Genomic DNA, 14,485 nt, shown 5'->3' with positions numbered 1-14,485 from the left:
TGATTTTGGCACTTTGGAAAAGAGCGACTTGGACAGGTTCAGAGATGTGTGGTTTTGAACAAATGGAATGACTTTAGGGGTATTTGTTTTTTGGTGAACTATCCTTTTAAACCAATATTATGCAATTCCCATCTCTATTGAATACATTTTCCAATTTATTCTCACCTTCCAGGTAAGTTGCAACAAGTAGAATTACCTGTTGGCTGCCTCAAGGCGTTTCTCGTTCTATTTATACCCTTCAAAGGCGGCACATGGCAGCACACACTGCTTATTTTTCCCATTAAGGGAAACAAGATTATAGAAATAGAAACTAAAGACCAGGCAAAAAAAATAAAACATAAAAAATAAATGTAAATGTAAATATCAGCCATGCAATATATTGGCCAACCACTAGTCTGGATGCATGCAAATACCCTTGTTGGCATGTGTCTAGTTTGGCTAGCTACAAGTGACAGATATATTTGTGCCAAAATACTAAAAACCTATTTATTTGATCAAAACTATGCGTGATTACATGGTCAGTTGCAGTTTATCATTTGCATTAAGCGTTGTTTTCCCCCCACAGTCCTGTCAGAACGCTCCTGTGTCCCATTTTTAGGTCACGACCCACCATTTGAGAAGCACTTTATTAGGCCACCTTGGTGGGGACATGTCAGCAGCAATACGTCATGACCCGTACATCTCTTGAAATCATGTCCACTTAATGGGAACTGCTTTTGATAATACAAAGGCTTTTGCAGCAAGACCTAAAGTGGTGTAGTTGAAGTTTGTCCAATTGTTGTCTGATCGTTTTGAAAGCGCACCCCCTGAAGCAGATAGACTTGGTGAGTGTTTCATATGATGTGGCGGATGAGCAGATGGTTTGGCACTGTCACTTTTATACATAATCATTTTTTCTGCTTGTCTCATAGGCCTGCCACGTTCTCAGCTGAGCCCGTGGCTGGCTGAAGCTAGTTGAAGTGGGAAATTGTTTTAGCCTCTGCCATTGTCTCCTCACTCCATTCAGTGTGACACAGAACGAGACCCAGAGGAAGAACAGTGTCTTGTTGAATTACCTAACCTCCCTCCCAGTGCATTAGGCATCAAGACATAGAGCCTACCTGCAAGATTGAGGGCCAGATTTACTAAACAGGTCAAATTAGTGCGAGAGCGCAATTCCAAAACAGCGACGATGGTAGTGGAAAGTTCTGCGTGTGATCTACTGGCGACGACGCTCAAATTAAAGAACACAGTCAGATAATCTCCATAATAACAAATGCAATCTACCAGTTAGCGTCTGGTTTAAGACGTTCTTTTTTGGGGCGGTAAATAATGGTGGAAACACCGGTAAATTGATGAGCGCAAACTTTAGTAAATCACCTTGCGTGATTCATTTAAATACTCTCCTCATGAATTTTGCGCCTGAAAGGGAAACTTCTACAAATGCATATGCAATAAGGTCAGCCACAAAAATAACTGTGTCCACAGCTTTTCAGTGCTAATTTTACACTGCGTGCCTTCTGTAAATCAGACAGTAGTTTTTTAATGCAGAAAGAGAGCAAGCTGTAAATCTGGCCCTTGGGGTTTTAATATGCAAATAACCACAGAAAGATTTCCAAACTTATTCTGCATCGTAAGCCGGATTCACACTGTACTATTCTTAATGAACATTGCAATCAAATTTGACCTCTGACGAAATTCTGGCAGTGTCAGAAGTTTTGGGGCACAGTCCTGCAGTGTGACTTCTCCTACGACTAACTGTCAAATCATAAACCAATAGGAGCGCAGAACCTGATGATACAATTAGTGAGACACCAACAAACCACCACTTGCTCCACACACGTATTTTTCCCCAGCTTTCTTTTTTAAGAAAACTCATGATCATAATTAACGCTAGAGATTGTTTTTGTACACTATACCTTACATTTACATCCCGCATAAATGGGGCTTTAAGTCATCAAATAATGATGTAAAACTCCTGACGTGTGTCTGTTTTTAATGCGTCGTGACTACAGTCTGACAATAATGATGACTGAGATCCTACCGTGTGACATGACTTCTTTACTGACAGAGAAGTGACATTTTATTAAATGATTCCTCTGCATTCCTCCTGAATTTTATTGAGAATTGTGTCCCTGTTGAATCCTAGTGCCTTTGGTTGACACAAACACATCAAATTTAGTGTCATTTATGTCTTATTTCTATTTATTGCCTTGGTTTAATTTTCTGATCACAGTGCTACAAAGTCTCTCTCTGTCCTTTACAAAGATGAGCGCATCTGCAAGCTCAATATGGAAGCAATTAGCAATGAATCCTTGCACATATAATAACAGGGCAAGTAAGTCTTTGCAAATAATCTACTTCTGTCCGGTTTTTTTAAGACCCTCTTGTTTCTGGTTCTGTGGGGCGGTTCCTCCCTTCCTCCTGAACCGAGCTTCTTTTTCTGTTGATGAACTTGCATTTTATAGTTTTTTTCTCCCATTCCTTTCTTTCATGTGGCCAAGACTCTGTTTCCCATCAAGGCCTGTGATCCGACCACAACAAAGGCATCACATGGCGATACAGGGGGAAACTTGGTGACAGAGTGAGAAACGGTCGGAGGTTATATTATTACAACTAAAAGAAGTGTGAAAGCTCATCCTCAGGAAACTACAAGTGCAAATAGTCTCGTTTTTTCCAGAAATGGTGTTTCTTTGAATGCCGCTCGACAACCCACACTGGGTTTTTACTACCCATTCATCTCGATGATGAACCTTCTTATCTGGTTCTTCCCAGTCAACTCGCTGCTTCCCTACACTGCCGCAACTTAACGATGCCTGCCGACCACATCAAGTTAAGTTGCTGCTAATTGCTACCCTTCCCCGGGCCCAACTTATTTCAGCCATCCTGTCTGGAAACCTTTTTTGCCGAGGTTAGCCACAGCAGCAAGATGTCTGCCGGCTCGTAACCCAACACCAATGTGATATGCAGTAGTAGATGGTTATTTCCCATCAAAGGGGCAGCAAACTTGCTCTTCGGGTGACTTTTGTCTGTTGCAGGTGAGCATTACGCAGTATAAATAGGAATAATGAGTCCTGTGCTGTGCGGAGAGTGGGTATGAAGGACGTCCATCTCATTAGTAATGCATGGTTTGGCTGGCAGTAACTTGGTCCAAGATTACAAAGAGGAAATCATGATTGCTCTGGGAGATCTGACTCTCCAATGCGCCATAAACTCTCTGAGCTCCACGCGACAGCAGAAGCCATCGATCGACCCCTAACGGAATGGTCCAGTCACGCATTATTTATTGGCATGCTTTATGAATGTTAATCTGCTGCCAAAGTCTGTCACTGCGAGTGTTTTTGGATGAATTTTGCCATAAACTTTGTCTCTGTCTGTCTAACTATCTATCTATCTATCTATCTATCTATCTATCTATCTATCTATCTATCTATCTATCTATCTATCTATCTATCTATCTATCTATCTATCTATCTATCTATCTATCTATCTATCTGTCTGTCTGTCTGTCTGTCTGTCTGTCTGTCTGTCTGTCTGTCTGTCTGTCTGTCTGTCTGTCTGTCTGTCTGTCTGTCTGTCTGTCTATCTATCTATCTATCTATCTATCTATCTATCTATCTATCTGTCTGTCTGTCTGTCTGTCTGTCTGTCTGTCTGTCTATCTGTCTATCTGTTTGTCTGTCTAACGTTCTATCTATCTATCTATCTATCTATCTATCTATCTATCTATCTATCTATCTATCTATCTATCTATCTATCTATCTATCTATCTATCTATCTATCTATCTATCTATCTATCTATATATCTATCTATCTGTCTATCTGTCTGTCTGTCTGTCTGTCTGTCTGTCTGTCTGTCTGTCTGTCTGTCTGTCTGTCTGTCTGTCTGTCTGTCTGTCTGTCTGTCTATCTGTTTGTCTGTCTAACGTTCTATCTATCTATCTATCTATCTATCTATCTATCTATCTATCTATCTATCTATCTATCTATCTATCTGTCTGTCTGTCTGTCTGTCTGTCTGTCTGTCTGTCTGTCTGTCTGTCTGTCTGTCTGTCTGTCTGTCTGTCTGTCTGTCTGTCTGTCTGTCTGTCTGTCTGTCCGTCCGTCCGTCCGTCCATCCGTCCGTCTAATTATCTATCTATCTGTCTGTCTGTCTGTCTGTCTGTCTGTCCGTCCGTCCGTCCGTCCATCCGTCCGTCTAATTATCTATCTATCTGTCTGTCTGTCTGTCTGTCTGTCTGTCTGTCTGTCCGTCCGTCCGTCCGTCCGTCCGTCCGTCCATCTGTCCGTCTAATTATCTATCTATCTGTCTGTCTGTCTGTCTGTCTGTCTGTCTGTCTGTCTGTCTGTCCGTCCGTCCGTCCGTCCGTCCGTCCGTCTGTCTAATTATCTATCTATCTATCTATCTATCTATCTATCTATCTATCTATCTATCTATCTATCTATCTATCTATCTATCTATCTATCTATCTATCTATCTATCTATCTATCTATCTGTCTGTCTGTCTGTCTGTCTGTCTGTCTGTCTGTCTGTCTGTCTGTCTGTCTGTCTGTCTGTCTGTCTGTCTGTCTGTCTGGAACAACATGTGTAAGTTGAGTAAATAATGATTTTTAAAACATGGTCATAATAATTCCTACAACTCAACAGTGTGCATATCCCAGCAGGGGTTGTTTCTGTGTCTTGCCACCTGCATGACTTTAATTAAAATCTACATGACACCCAAAAAGCAAAGCCTGTGATTTCACGTTTTAATGAGGCCTGATTTTCTTTCTTCTTGATTCCAGCGAGCATGACTTCCACAGTGCTGCCTGGACACTATCCAAGTGTGCTGCGGCTTTTACGGCTGTATTTTCTGATTGGATACAACTGTTTCAGTTGTGCGAGCAACAGAGCAAATGTCCTACCACATATGTAGCTGCACCCTATGTCCGTTTGCTCAAATGTGCTTTTTTCAGAGCCAGCCACCGGAAAGCATTTGCCCTTTTTTGAGGCAAGCAAGGCTCACACAAATCAAAATGATTATTAGTGAGCGCTCATTTTAGGCAGTCCTGCCTGAGGTATGTTAATTGCATTTGATTAATGCCATTCAGGAAATTTGTTCAGGGAGTTTGTGGTTTTTTGATTTGGTCCATGATGCCCTACTCATCCCCTGAAGGAAGGGCTCGACCCACATCAGTGGGACATCCATGCTTGGAAGTCAGAGGCTAATTATCCCCGAATCTTCACTGTGTTCCAATATGCTGAAAATGTCTGCAATCCTTTACTCACTTATGAATATTCTTATGTACGTATTAAATGAGTGGAAAAAAATAGCCATAGAATATCTAGGGACCAGAATTTGGACTCTTTTGACTTGACCCAGTAAACAACCACCCAGACAATTATTGCCACATAGCAATGGAAATTGCTTTGTTACTTATTATTAATATTCATTCATGGGATGCTAGTCTTGCACGTTTTCATTTTCTTGGCTTTTGTAGATCTTGGAGAGCGGATCAGAATGAAGATGTTATCAGATTATGAGGTAGCTCACATATGAAAGCCAGGGTTTAAATCCACGCTCTCGCCACATACCAGCTTCCTCATTCAAACCAGAACTCAGTCCAAATTAGATGCTTTGAAGTCTAGAGCTTAGAAATACCAACAGATACCCTTTGATGGAATAGTTACCCTCTTGTTTATTTTGACTGTGCAAAAGTCCTGCGTCTCTGTTGTTTTTGGTTGATGAAATAGCGTGTGGGGGGGGGGGTCCATATGGTCGCGTTAGAGAATTTTTTGTTCCTTCTTACAGTTTAGCCTTTGCTAGAGGTTCACAAAAGGGTAAATACATTTCACCTGATTGTCACACGCTTATGGAATTAGTTTGCTGACAGGTCCTACCGCACGAATGCAATCATAAACCTGAATTATAATTGATTAATTTCTTCCGTTATAATTATTCACATCACCTCTTCCCTGCAGTGATATGACTCATCCTGGGACAGCAGACTTGCATGCTAACAGATGCAATAACAAATGACTAAATAGTTTAAGTGTGACTCCCCATATTCCTCACAATTTCTGCCAAAATACTAAATGTTTTGTTTCTAAAAAGTCATGACATGGGATTTCCATCAAATAATGTATGAATATTTCTGTATTTTTGTACTAGTTACCCACCACCTGGATAAAATGTGCTGTGTTTACATCTGATTTCTGTAGAACATTTGGATTAAAAGAATATTTCCTCTTTTGTCTCTTAGAGTGTTATACAGCGAATGGAGAGGACTATAGAGGACGACAGGACCAGACCAGCCTGCAAGGGGGGAGGCCGTGCCTTTTCTGGAACGAGACTTTCCAACATCCATACAACACCCTCAAATACCCCAATGGAGACGGAGGCCTTGGACCCCACAACTTCTGCAGGTCAGGCAAATACAGTATGATTGAAAGGAAAGCAAAATAATCGGGATGGGTTTACTATAGTGCAATGTCCAAGGAACATACTAAAACCTTGTTACTTTCTGGTACTTTATTATTAATGCATTGAGAATGCTTGTATTGGGAATAAGATTCTGACTTATTAAGGGTGGACTGTTCCTTTAAATAGAAGAATGCATTTTTAAGAGAAAATAACTAAGAGGGACATTGTGTGATTTTGGCAATGTGGTTTAAGAATTTTATTGACACATTCTTCAGTGTCAGAGTGTAAGTGTTGTCTCCACACTCTAAAACATTCACACTTTATGTCCTCAACATTTCAGATGTTTTGTTCATTGAAAGCCTCTCTGTCTATGACCATGCACCGTATTCATATCTATAAGCATCTTAAAAACGATTTAGTCCTTAAACCACAATACTAAAGTATTCTAAATTTGTTTCATGTTGTTGGAAGGAAGCGTTTGCGCTCATATTGTTGCTCAGAAAGTCACACTGCAGTGTTTGACTGTGGTCCATGAGTGTAGGTTTATTTTATTTTTTTCATTCCATTATGTGGACTCAGCGGGGCTTGAAGAGTTTACATTTGCAAAGTCGCCTCAAATCCCTCTGTACAGAAAACAAACGCAGCAGAGCGACAGCGTGGATGACCGATAGCCTCTTTCTCCCTTCAGCTTCACATTTGTTCTAGAATCTAGATGCACATGCTAACCCACCATGCAAGAAACAAAACTTTACTGTCGTAGGCCTGTAATAAACAAATTGGTAATAGATTACAATATGCTGAAGCATTTGGTTCAGGCACACGTGTAACACAATATTCCAACCTTAGTCTGTTTATAAAGTGTCAATTTGATAAAAATTTCCTTTTTTTCTGGCTGAAAAGCCAAATCTGTTGGAGTTAGAGTTCTCGCAGTTTCCTCAGCTGTTATGTCATTCCTTGGACTGATGATAGTAACTGAAAACATAAGGACGTAGATGAGAGATGGATGTTTTAAATACTTTATAGTTCACCCATAAATGAAAACACTGTCTACTGTTCTTAATTATTTGAACCCTGTTTAATTTTTAAGCTAAACACAAAATAAGTTATTTAGCAAAATGAACTAATTCATTTGAAAACACAATAAGGCCAATTACAGTTGAACCAAAAACGTCTTAAATTTGTAGTACATATAGCTATTGTATGACTTGGAATATGGCTTATATTAGGCAATTGTTATGGTACTTTGAGTATTTGGAGTTGGACAAAACATTTAAACCAGCCTTATTTGCCGTTTGCTTAGCTGTTTTAAGCTAGTGTAAAAAACAAAACAAAAAAAAACTGCTATACAACAAACCAACATAACAAGTTTGGCCAAGCTGGAGAAATGTCACCAGCCTGATGACAGATGACAGATGACAGATTTTTTTTTTTTTTAACATTCCCTTTAAAACAGCCTGCTTATTACTATTTCAACCATGAGGAGGGGTGCCGGGGTTACTCTGTATATGTGTGTGCATGCAGGTCCAGCAGACTGTATGATATGGGAAGTGAAAGCCGGATTCTGAACGGCAGACAGAGATTAAGTGAAAAGGGGGAGATCACCGTCAGGAACACCAGTGTTGATTTTAGGCATACGGTTGCATGGTGTTATGTCTGCTGGCTGTATGTAGGAATGCCTTTGTGTCAAAACAGACTTTAGGTTTTTGACTTCACAAGATCTTGCCGAACTATCTATCTATCTGTCTATCTGTCTGTCTATCTATCTATCTATCTATCTATCTATCTATCTATCTATCTATCTATCTATCTATCTATCTATCTATCTATCTATCTATCTATCTATCTATCTATCTATCTATCTATCTATCTATCTATCTATCTATCTATCTATCTATCGTTCTATCTATCTATCTATCGTTCTATCTATCTATCTATCGTGTCTCTAGATTTTTTAAGCTTTAAAAGGAGTCAGGGAAAATGAGGCAGGTGTATGTTTTTAAAGATATGACAACTGCTATTTGTGTAGTGAATGTTTTTATAGTTTCAATTACTTGTAAGAGAGGAATGCTTCTGGAAAGCTGCAAGTGTGTGTGTTTCTTTAATGATGTCATAAACTTTTTGCATCTCTTTGTTAGCTTGTCTACACACCATTTGACTTGAAAGAAAGAACTGCAGTCTTGGTATGTTGAGAGAGCCAGAGAGAGAGAGAAAGAGAGAAATGAAGGTGCCAAGTCCTAATATCCCTCACATTTCATCTTTATTGTGTGCTGTAAAATAGCTATGAAAACATTTAGAGATGGGGCAGAGTGGAAACGTCCCATTAATTGTGAATAAAAGGAGCAATGAATGTTGGAGATTTAGACGGAAAAGGTCTACAACTCATCAGCTTCCTCTCAGACCTGTTCACCTGTTTCTACACCTCCTTACAGAAAGAGCAATCATAAACGCCACTTAACTTTAATAGCACACAAATAGCAATGTTTAATCAGGGTTTTAAGGTAAATCCCATTTAGGCTATAGAAACATAATGTGTATTTATACTATTTATTTTGCAGATGCTTATATTCTATCCATTTATGCATTTGTTAGCACCAAAACATACCATGCAGGGTTCCGGACTGCGACCAGAAATCAAAATGTGCTTCAATAATTTGAAATCTTGTTGAGAAACTCGCTCGTGAATTAGCGTTTGGAATCAGACTCTCGCAGTGACTCATTCAGAACCGTTACTGAGTTCACAACTGATTCCCTCAATGACCCATTCAAAATAATCATAGTAAACATATATAATAAATACTTAATGTCCCTTCATTGCAGCACGCAACTATTGTTAAAAGTTGGGAAAGTGCGGCTGTTTTAGCCTGGTTGACACCGGACCCGTCTCAGTTGTAACTGTGAGTGGGTCTGGGGAAGGTTCATTCACAGCCCATTTCCAAAGGGGCGTCACCAACGGACGTCGCACAAATGCCTGGGCGCAATTGGATAGACCTAATACCAATCAGAGCGATCGTCATCGTGTAAAGCCTGCCTCAACGTTTGTGATTGGTGCCTCGATTTGGAAAAATTGGAAATTGGCTTGAATGGACTTGCAGAGCAAATCTCAAATTTGCCGGAAGTTCGTCAGGGTTTTCCCAGGCTAACTGTGGGACAATTGTAATGCCCTGACTTTTTTGGACATGTACCGTGGTATTCTCCAAAGTACCATGTATATACTGTGTTACATAAATATAGTAAATATACATTGTATAAAGAAAAATATTGAATGTTGTCAATAATGATATTTTCTCTGTATTCAGTGTAAATCAATGGCATATAGTATTATAGGCCGGTTCTTTTTTGCTGCTTTGTATATTATTTCCCAGAGAAACTTTAATGTTTAATTTTCCATCCTCAATCTGTCGAGAGTTTAGCTTAAGCGAAAGTGCAAGCAATCGTTAAGCATTGTGCCTTTTCTGTTTACACTGTTGTTTACTTGACTGTGAAATTGAATGGTTTGTTATCCACTTTCAGGTGTCAGTTCAGTGAGACAGGCTCGAATTGTTGTGGTTGAATCGACACGTAAAGAGTGTCTATGTGTGATATATATACAGTAGATATGCGATATAGATACAATAGATTCTGACAACCAAACAATCTCTCACAAGTGTTGGACGTGCATCTCAAAGTATTACTGTTTGTTGAACAAGTCCTAACTCGGTCCCGATTTTAAAGCTGCATAAAATATGTTAGCTGCATTAAAAAAGTACATGATTGTCTATTTGCCTGTTTTGTCATTTTTATTTGATTCGTCAGCACTTGTACAGGCTCATACTTGAGTTTCATTCCTGCTGTAGCATATGTTTGCCATGTTGACCAAGCACAGCTCTGAGCATATTGGGCAAATTTCCCTTGCTCATATTTGCTTTGGATACTGGTTAGCTGCAGAGGGCTAATAGTGTGGCTGAGGTTGGCGTTCAGGAAAAAGCTATTTTCAGCCTTTCCCTACTATAGATCTTACACGCTTTTGTTGTTAAAGAATCCCTGCTTTTTTTATATGAATAGCCCTATGCCAGATTTTTAAAAGTTTATCATAAATTTTATGATTATATTGCATGGAAAGCGCTTATTAAAGAAAATCTTTTGAACGCAGGCCAGACAAGAACAGCTGGTTTTCTCTCAGTTCATATGGCCAGTAATGCTAAACTTTGTCTCAGGTGTTTCTAGTAAGAGTATGGAAGTGTAAAATTGAAGGGATGGTTCACCCAAAAATGAAAATTCGATCATAATTTGTTCTCTCTCACATCATTCCAAACCTGTATGACTTTTTTCTTTTATAGAACATAAAAGAAGATATTTTGAGAAATGTCTCAGTGTTTTTGTTTTTGTTTTTTGGTCCAAACAATGTCGTCAGTGGTCACCAAACCTCTTTGGTTACCAATATTCTTCAAAATAATAACTATCCGTTTGAGATGGTTGCCATACTCATATGACATAATTTGGTTTTAGAAGATTTTAATGAGAAAAGTTTTAGTCCATATTGATTGCAGACTTTGAATGCAGCCATCTTGGAAAATCTGCAGCAAAGTTTGAGACATTGTTGAGATCTATTCTGAAACACTAGAGGAGAAACATGCTTTTCTAGGGAATTTTGCTCATGGAAATCTGAGAGATAGCAGCAGAAGACTGTTTGCTCTCCATATCATTACTGTCTACAAGAAACAATTGAATTAATTAAGAAAGAAAGAATCCAAAAGACCACTAATAAAATGCTTCTATTTTTATACAAATATGTATGTCATGACAACTCTGTATTGGCGTGTTTGGCATGGTAATGGATATGACAATGTTGATATGTTTGGTCTTGGTGGAATAGATCTGCTACGCTGCTGCTGTTATTCCTGCTGCAGCGCAAGTACGGGACTTGCTACTGCCAATAGTCAAGTCGAGTCACCTTCATTTATATAGTGCTTTTTAAAATACAGATTCTTTCAAAGCAGCTTTACAGTCATAACAGGAAATAATGCAACAAAGTTTGTTTCTGCTGTACAGCAGATCTAGAAGAAAATAGGTTCATAGTCCATTTTAAGTTAGTTTAGTGAATTACCCGTAGCAGATCTATATCAGCTGTGGCCTATAGAGAATGATGTGATTGCAAGCGAATTGAGTTGAGGAACTATCAGCCTGCACCGTCTAGAGTTTCATGACAGAACTTTGTATTTACTTTACCAATCATATTGTCAGAATGACAAATTAAGTGAAAAACAATTTTCAGGATGTGTAAAAAAAAATTCCCTCTTTTGTGCTGTTCTAAAGAGCATCTCGTGCTTCAATGGAAGCAAGAACATCTGACCATCTGTACAGAGACTTGATCGGTGTCACAAATTTGATTACAGATGTAGAAATAGTGCAGAATTTCTGCCTCATTTACACCATTTTTTTCCCTTTTTTTTCCAGATTTTAGATTTCGAATCCCAGATATTCAATTCAATTCAATTCAAGTTTATTTGTATAGCGCTTTTCACAATACACATTGTTTCAAAGCAGCTTTACAGAAAATGCATTTCAAAAATATACATACAAATGATATTCACGAGGCAGTGATTGGTTGATTTCTTCTTGAACCGAACATTCATCATAAAACAGCCCGGCCGAATCCCCCCTTCACAACAGGTGATACAGATATTCACTGTAGTCTTGGAATTTATTTTACTGTGTAACCAGTATAAACATACACAATTGTGTATTTACATTAAATTACAATATGAGTTATCACAAAAAGAGAACTCATTGGTAATGGTTGTTTCGTTGGGGTAGTTCTAAAGTCTATAAATCTCCAAAGGCAGGGCAGGGGTAATTCCCCATCCCATTAACCAGCCCGGACAGATGATGATCCCATCGTTACGGTAACACATGAAAGGCCCTGAGATTCTATACTCATTTTCTGAAGGGACTTGACCCTGCAGGGTTAACCGGACACACACACACACACACACACACACACACACACACACACACACACACACACACACACACACACACACACACACACACACACACACACACACACACACACGCACGCACACACACACACACACACTTAGCATCATAAAGTTCACTTTTGCACACACACATGCTCACATACACACGTCCACGCATTTCGAGTCCTGAGGGCAAACAGACCTGCCGTTTGGTGATCAAAGCCACCTATTATTTCTGGTATGGGACTTCACCCCAGCATTCTCAGTGGCTGTGCTTTTCTCTCACCCTTGAGGGAAGGAGGGGAGTGATTAGAGGTTAAACAGATAGATGAATTTAAGGATTAGTTTATTGATATATGACTTGTGCACATACAATAGTTTTCTGTCATTACTTTGTCAGTTAGTCAGTTACTTGGACACGAGTATGAATTACGTTTATGACACTTGCATGGTAATTTTGAGTCCTTTTTGCAACTTGAAAACTGTAGTCCCCATTCAGCCAGTCTCATTTTGTATTCTGCGATCAGAATTTAAGTTAATTACTCATAATCTTCCCCTCCAATGAGCTGCTAACAGTTGCCAACACTTCTTTGAGTTACTGAGTTGAACTCAAGAACCAGAACAGTCAAATTCATGAAGAAATTATTGAAAAGATCAGTTTAAAAGATCATTTTGATCACTTTTTTGGAGATTGTTTCTTGGCACGTTCATGAGAAGGAGTACTGTTAGCGATGAACAATTACATTTTGAATTAAATTAAAGTTGTATCAGCCACTTTCATGAAACTTTTATGGTGCTTTTTGTCAGTTTGTAGTTTGGCTGGCCCCAGTTCTCATTCACTTTCATTAAAAAGAGTGTCCAAAGCTATTCTTCAAATGTCACCTTTTGAGTTCCACAGAAGATCAAACGATATGTGGGTTTGGAACAACATGATGGTGACTAAATGATGACATAATTTTCAGTTTTGGGTGCACTATTCCTTTAAGTGCTCCCCATGTGACCCCAGAGGCAGACTGGATCAGATAAAGCCATATAGAAACCTGGCACAGTGTATGAGTATGTTTATGTGTGTCTGCCAACGGGAAAGATTCCTCTTATAATCTAATCTCCTCCATTGAACCTCAATTGCCCTCAAGTCTTCAACTCCAAACAGGTGTCTTTCCTGAAGAGGAGAATACATTATTCAAAAAAAAAAAAAAAAAACTATGCAAAAATCCATTATACTTGACTGAGTCATAATGAAAATCCCATCAGGCTGGAGGGGTTTGTCGAACTTGATGGTCGAAATACACACACCGCTCCAAAGCCAGACTGGTTTGTTAGCAGGCCAGATCTCATTCTCCTCAACAGAAAAGAAGAAAAAAAAAGCAGGGAAAAATGGTAGATGTTTAACTGACTCCAACCTGAGGTTAAGTTTCCCCCGGACACAAAAAGAAAGCACATGAAAAGACGCTTCACTCAATACACTTTCCTGTTGTAAAGAGAAAAGAAGAGAAGCTGGAAAGTGTTTTTGATAGGGGAAGAAAAGACCGTGGCACGCCCTTTTGATTCCACCGCACAATTGCTGAAATCAGATAGCTGTCGCCTCGGGGTCGAGCTCGAGATGTTGCATTGTAGCTCCTTAAAGACAAGAAGAATAGCTTTTCTCGCAATTATCGTTATTTCTGACGGAGCATGCACCCGTAGCGCACGTGAAGGGGGGATTCGGCCGGGCTGTTTTATGATGAATGTTCGGTTCAAGAAGAAATCAACCAATCACTGCCTCGTCTAGCTGTGCGGTTGTAATCAATACTCTGTTTGAAGGCTTTTTGGGGTTTGGGCATCAAGGTTTAAAGTACACACCGGAGAGCTTAAAGGGGTTTTTGAAGCAGACAAAGCCGGAGAACTCCGCAGGTCACTGTCTGGAAAGGAACAAAGCCCTTCCCTGGGCCCTCGCGTAGACGCCGACCTGAAGGTGGACATGCTTGGATGGACAGGGCAGGGGGAGAGAAAGAGGCTCAATAAAGCACATAGGTTCCCGCTGTAGGGGGTGTTTCTGTCTGACTGACAACCCATGAAAAGGCTTTTCTCTTTAGTGACAGCTACGCTTGAACTAAATTACGTGCAGTAACTAACTAAAAGCAGTGATGCTACTAAATAAAATAA

The 14,485-nt window shown here is 39.5% G+C and overlaps 1 protein-coding gene across 3 annotated transcripts in view; it reads left to right on the top strand.

Annotated features, from left to right (window-relative positions):
* The window catches only part of kremen1 (kringle containing transmembrane protein 1), a 62,120-nt gene that overhangs the window by 23,222 nt on the left and 24,413 nt on the right, over positions 1 to 14,485 (top strand). For all 3 annotated transcript variants that reach the window (XM_079608592.1, XM_079608591.1, XM_079608590.1), the window contains exon 2: positions 6,223 to 6,385. In XM_079608592.1, coding sequence (XP_079464718.1) covers positions 6,223 to 6,385 — 163 coding nt within the window. The remainder of the gene's footprint in view (positions 1 to 6,222; positions 6,386 to 14,485) is intronic.

This window comes from Phoxinus phoxinus (genome assembly GCF_949152265.1).
Source record: "Phoxinus phoxinus genome assembly, chromosome: 3".
NCBI classification, from domain to species: Eukaryota; Metazoa; Chordata; class Actinopteri; order Cypriniformes; family Leuciscidae; genus Phoxinus; species Phoxinus phoxinus.
Note: the sequence above shows the minus strand (reverse complement) of the source record. Positions and strands in the feature narration are given on the sequence as shown.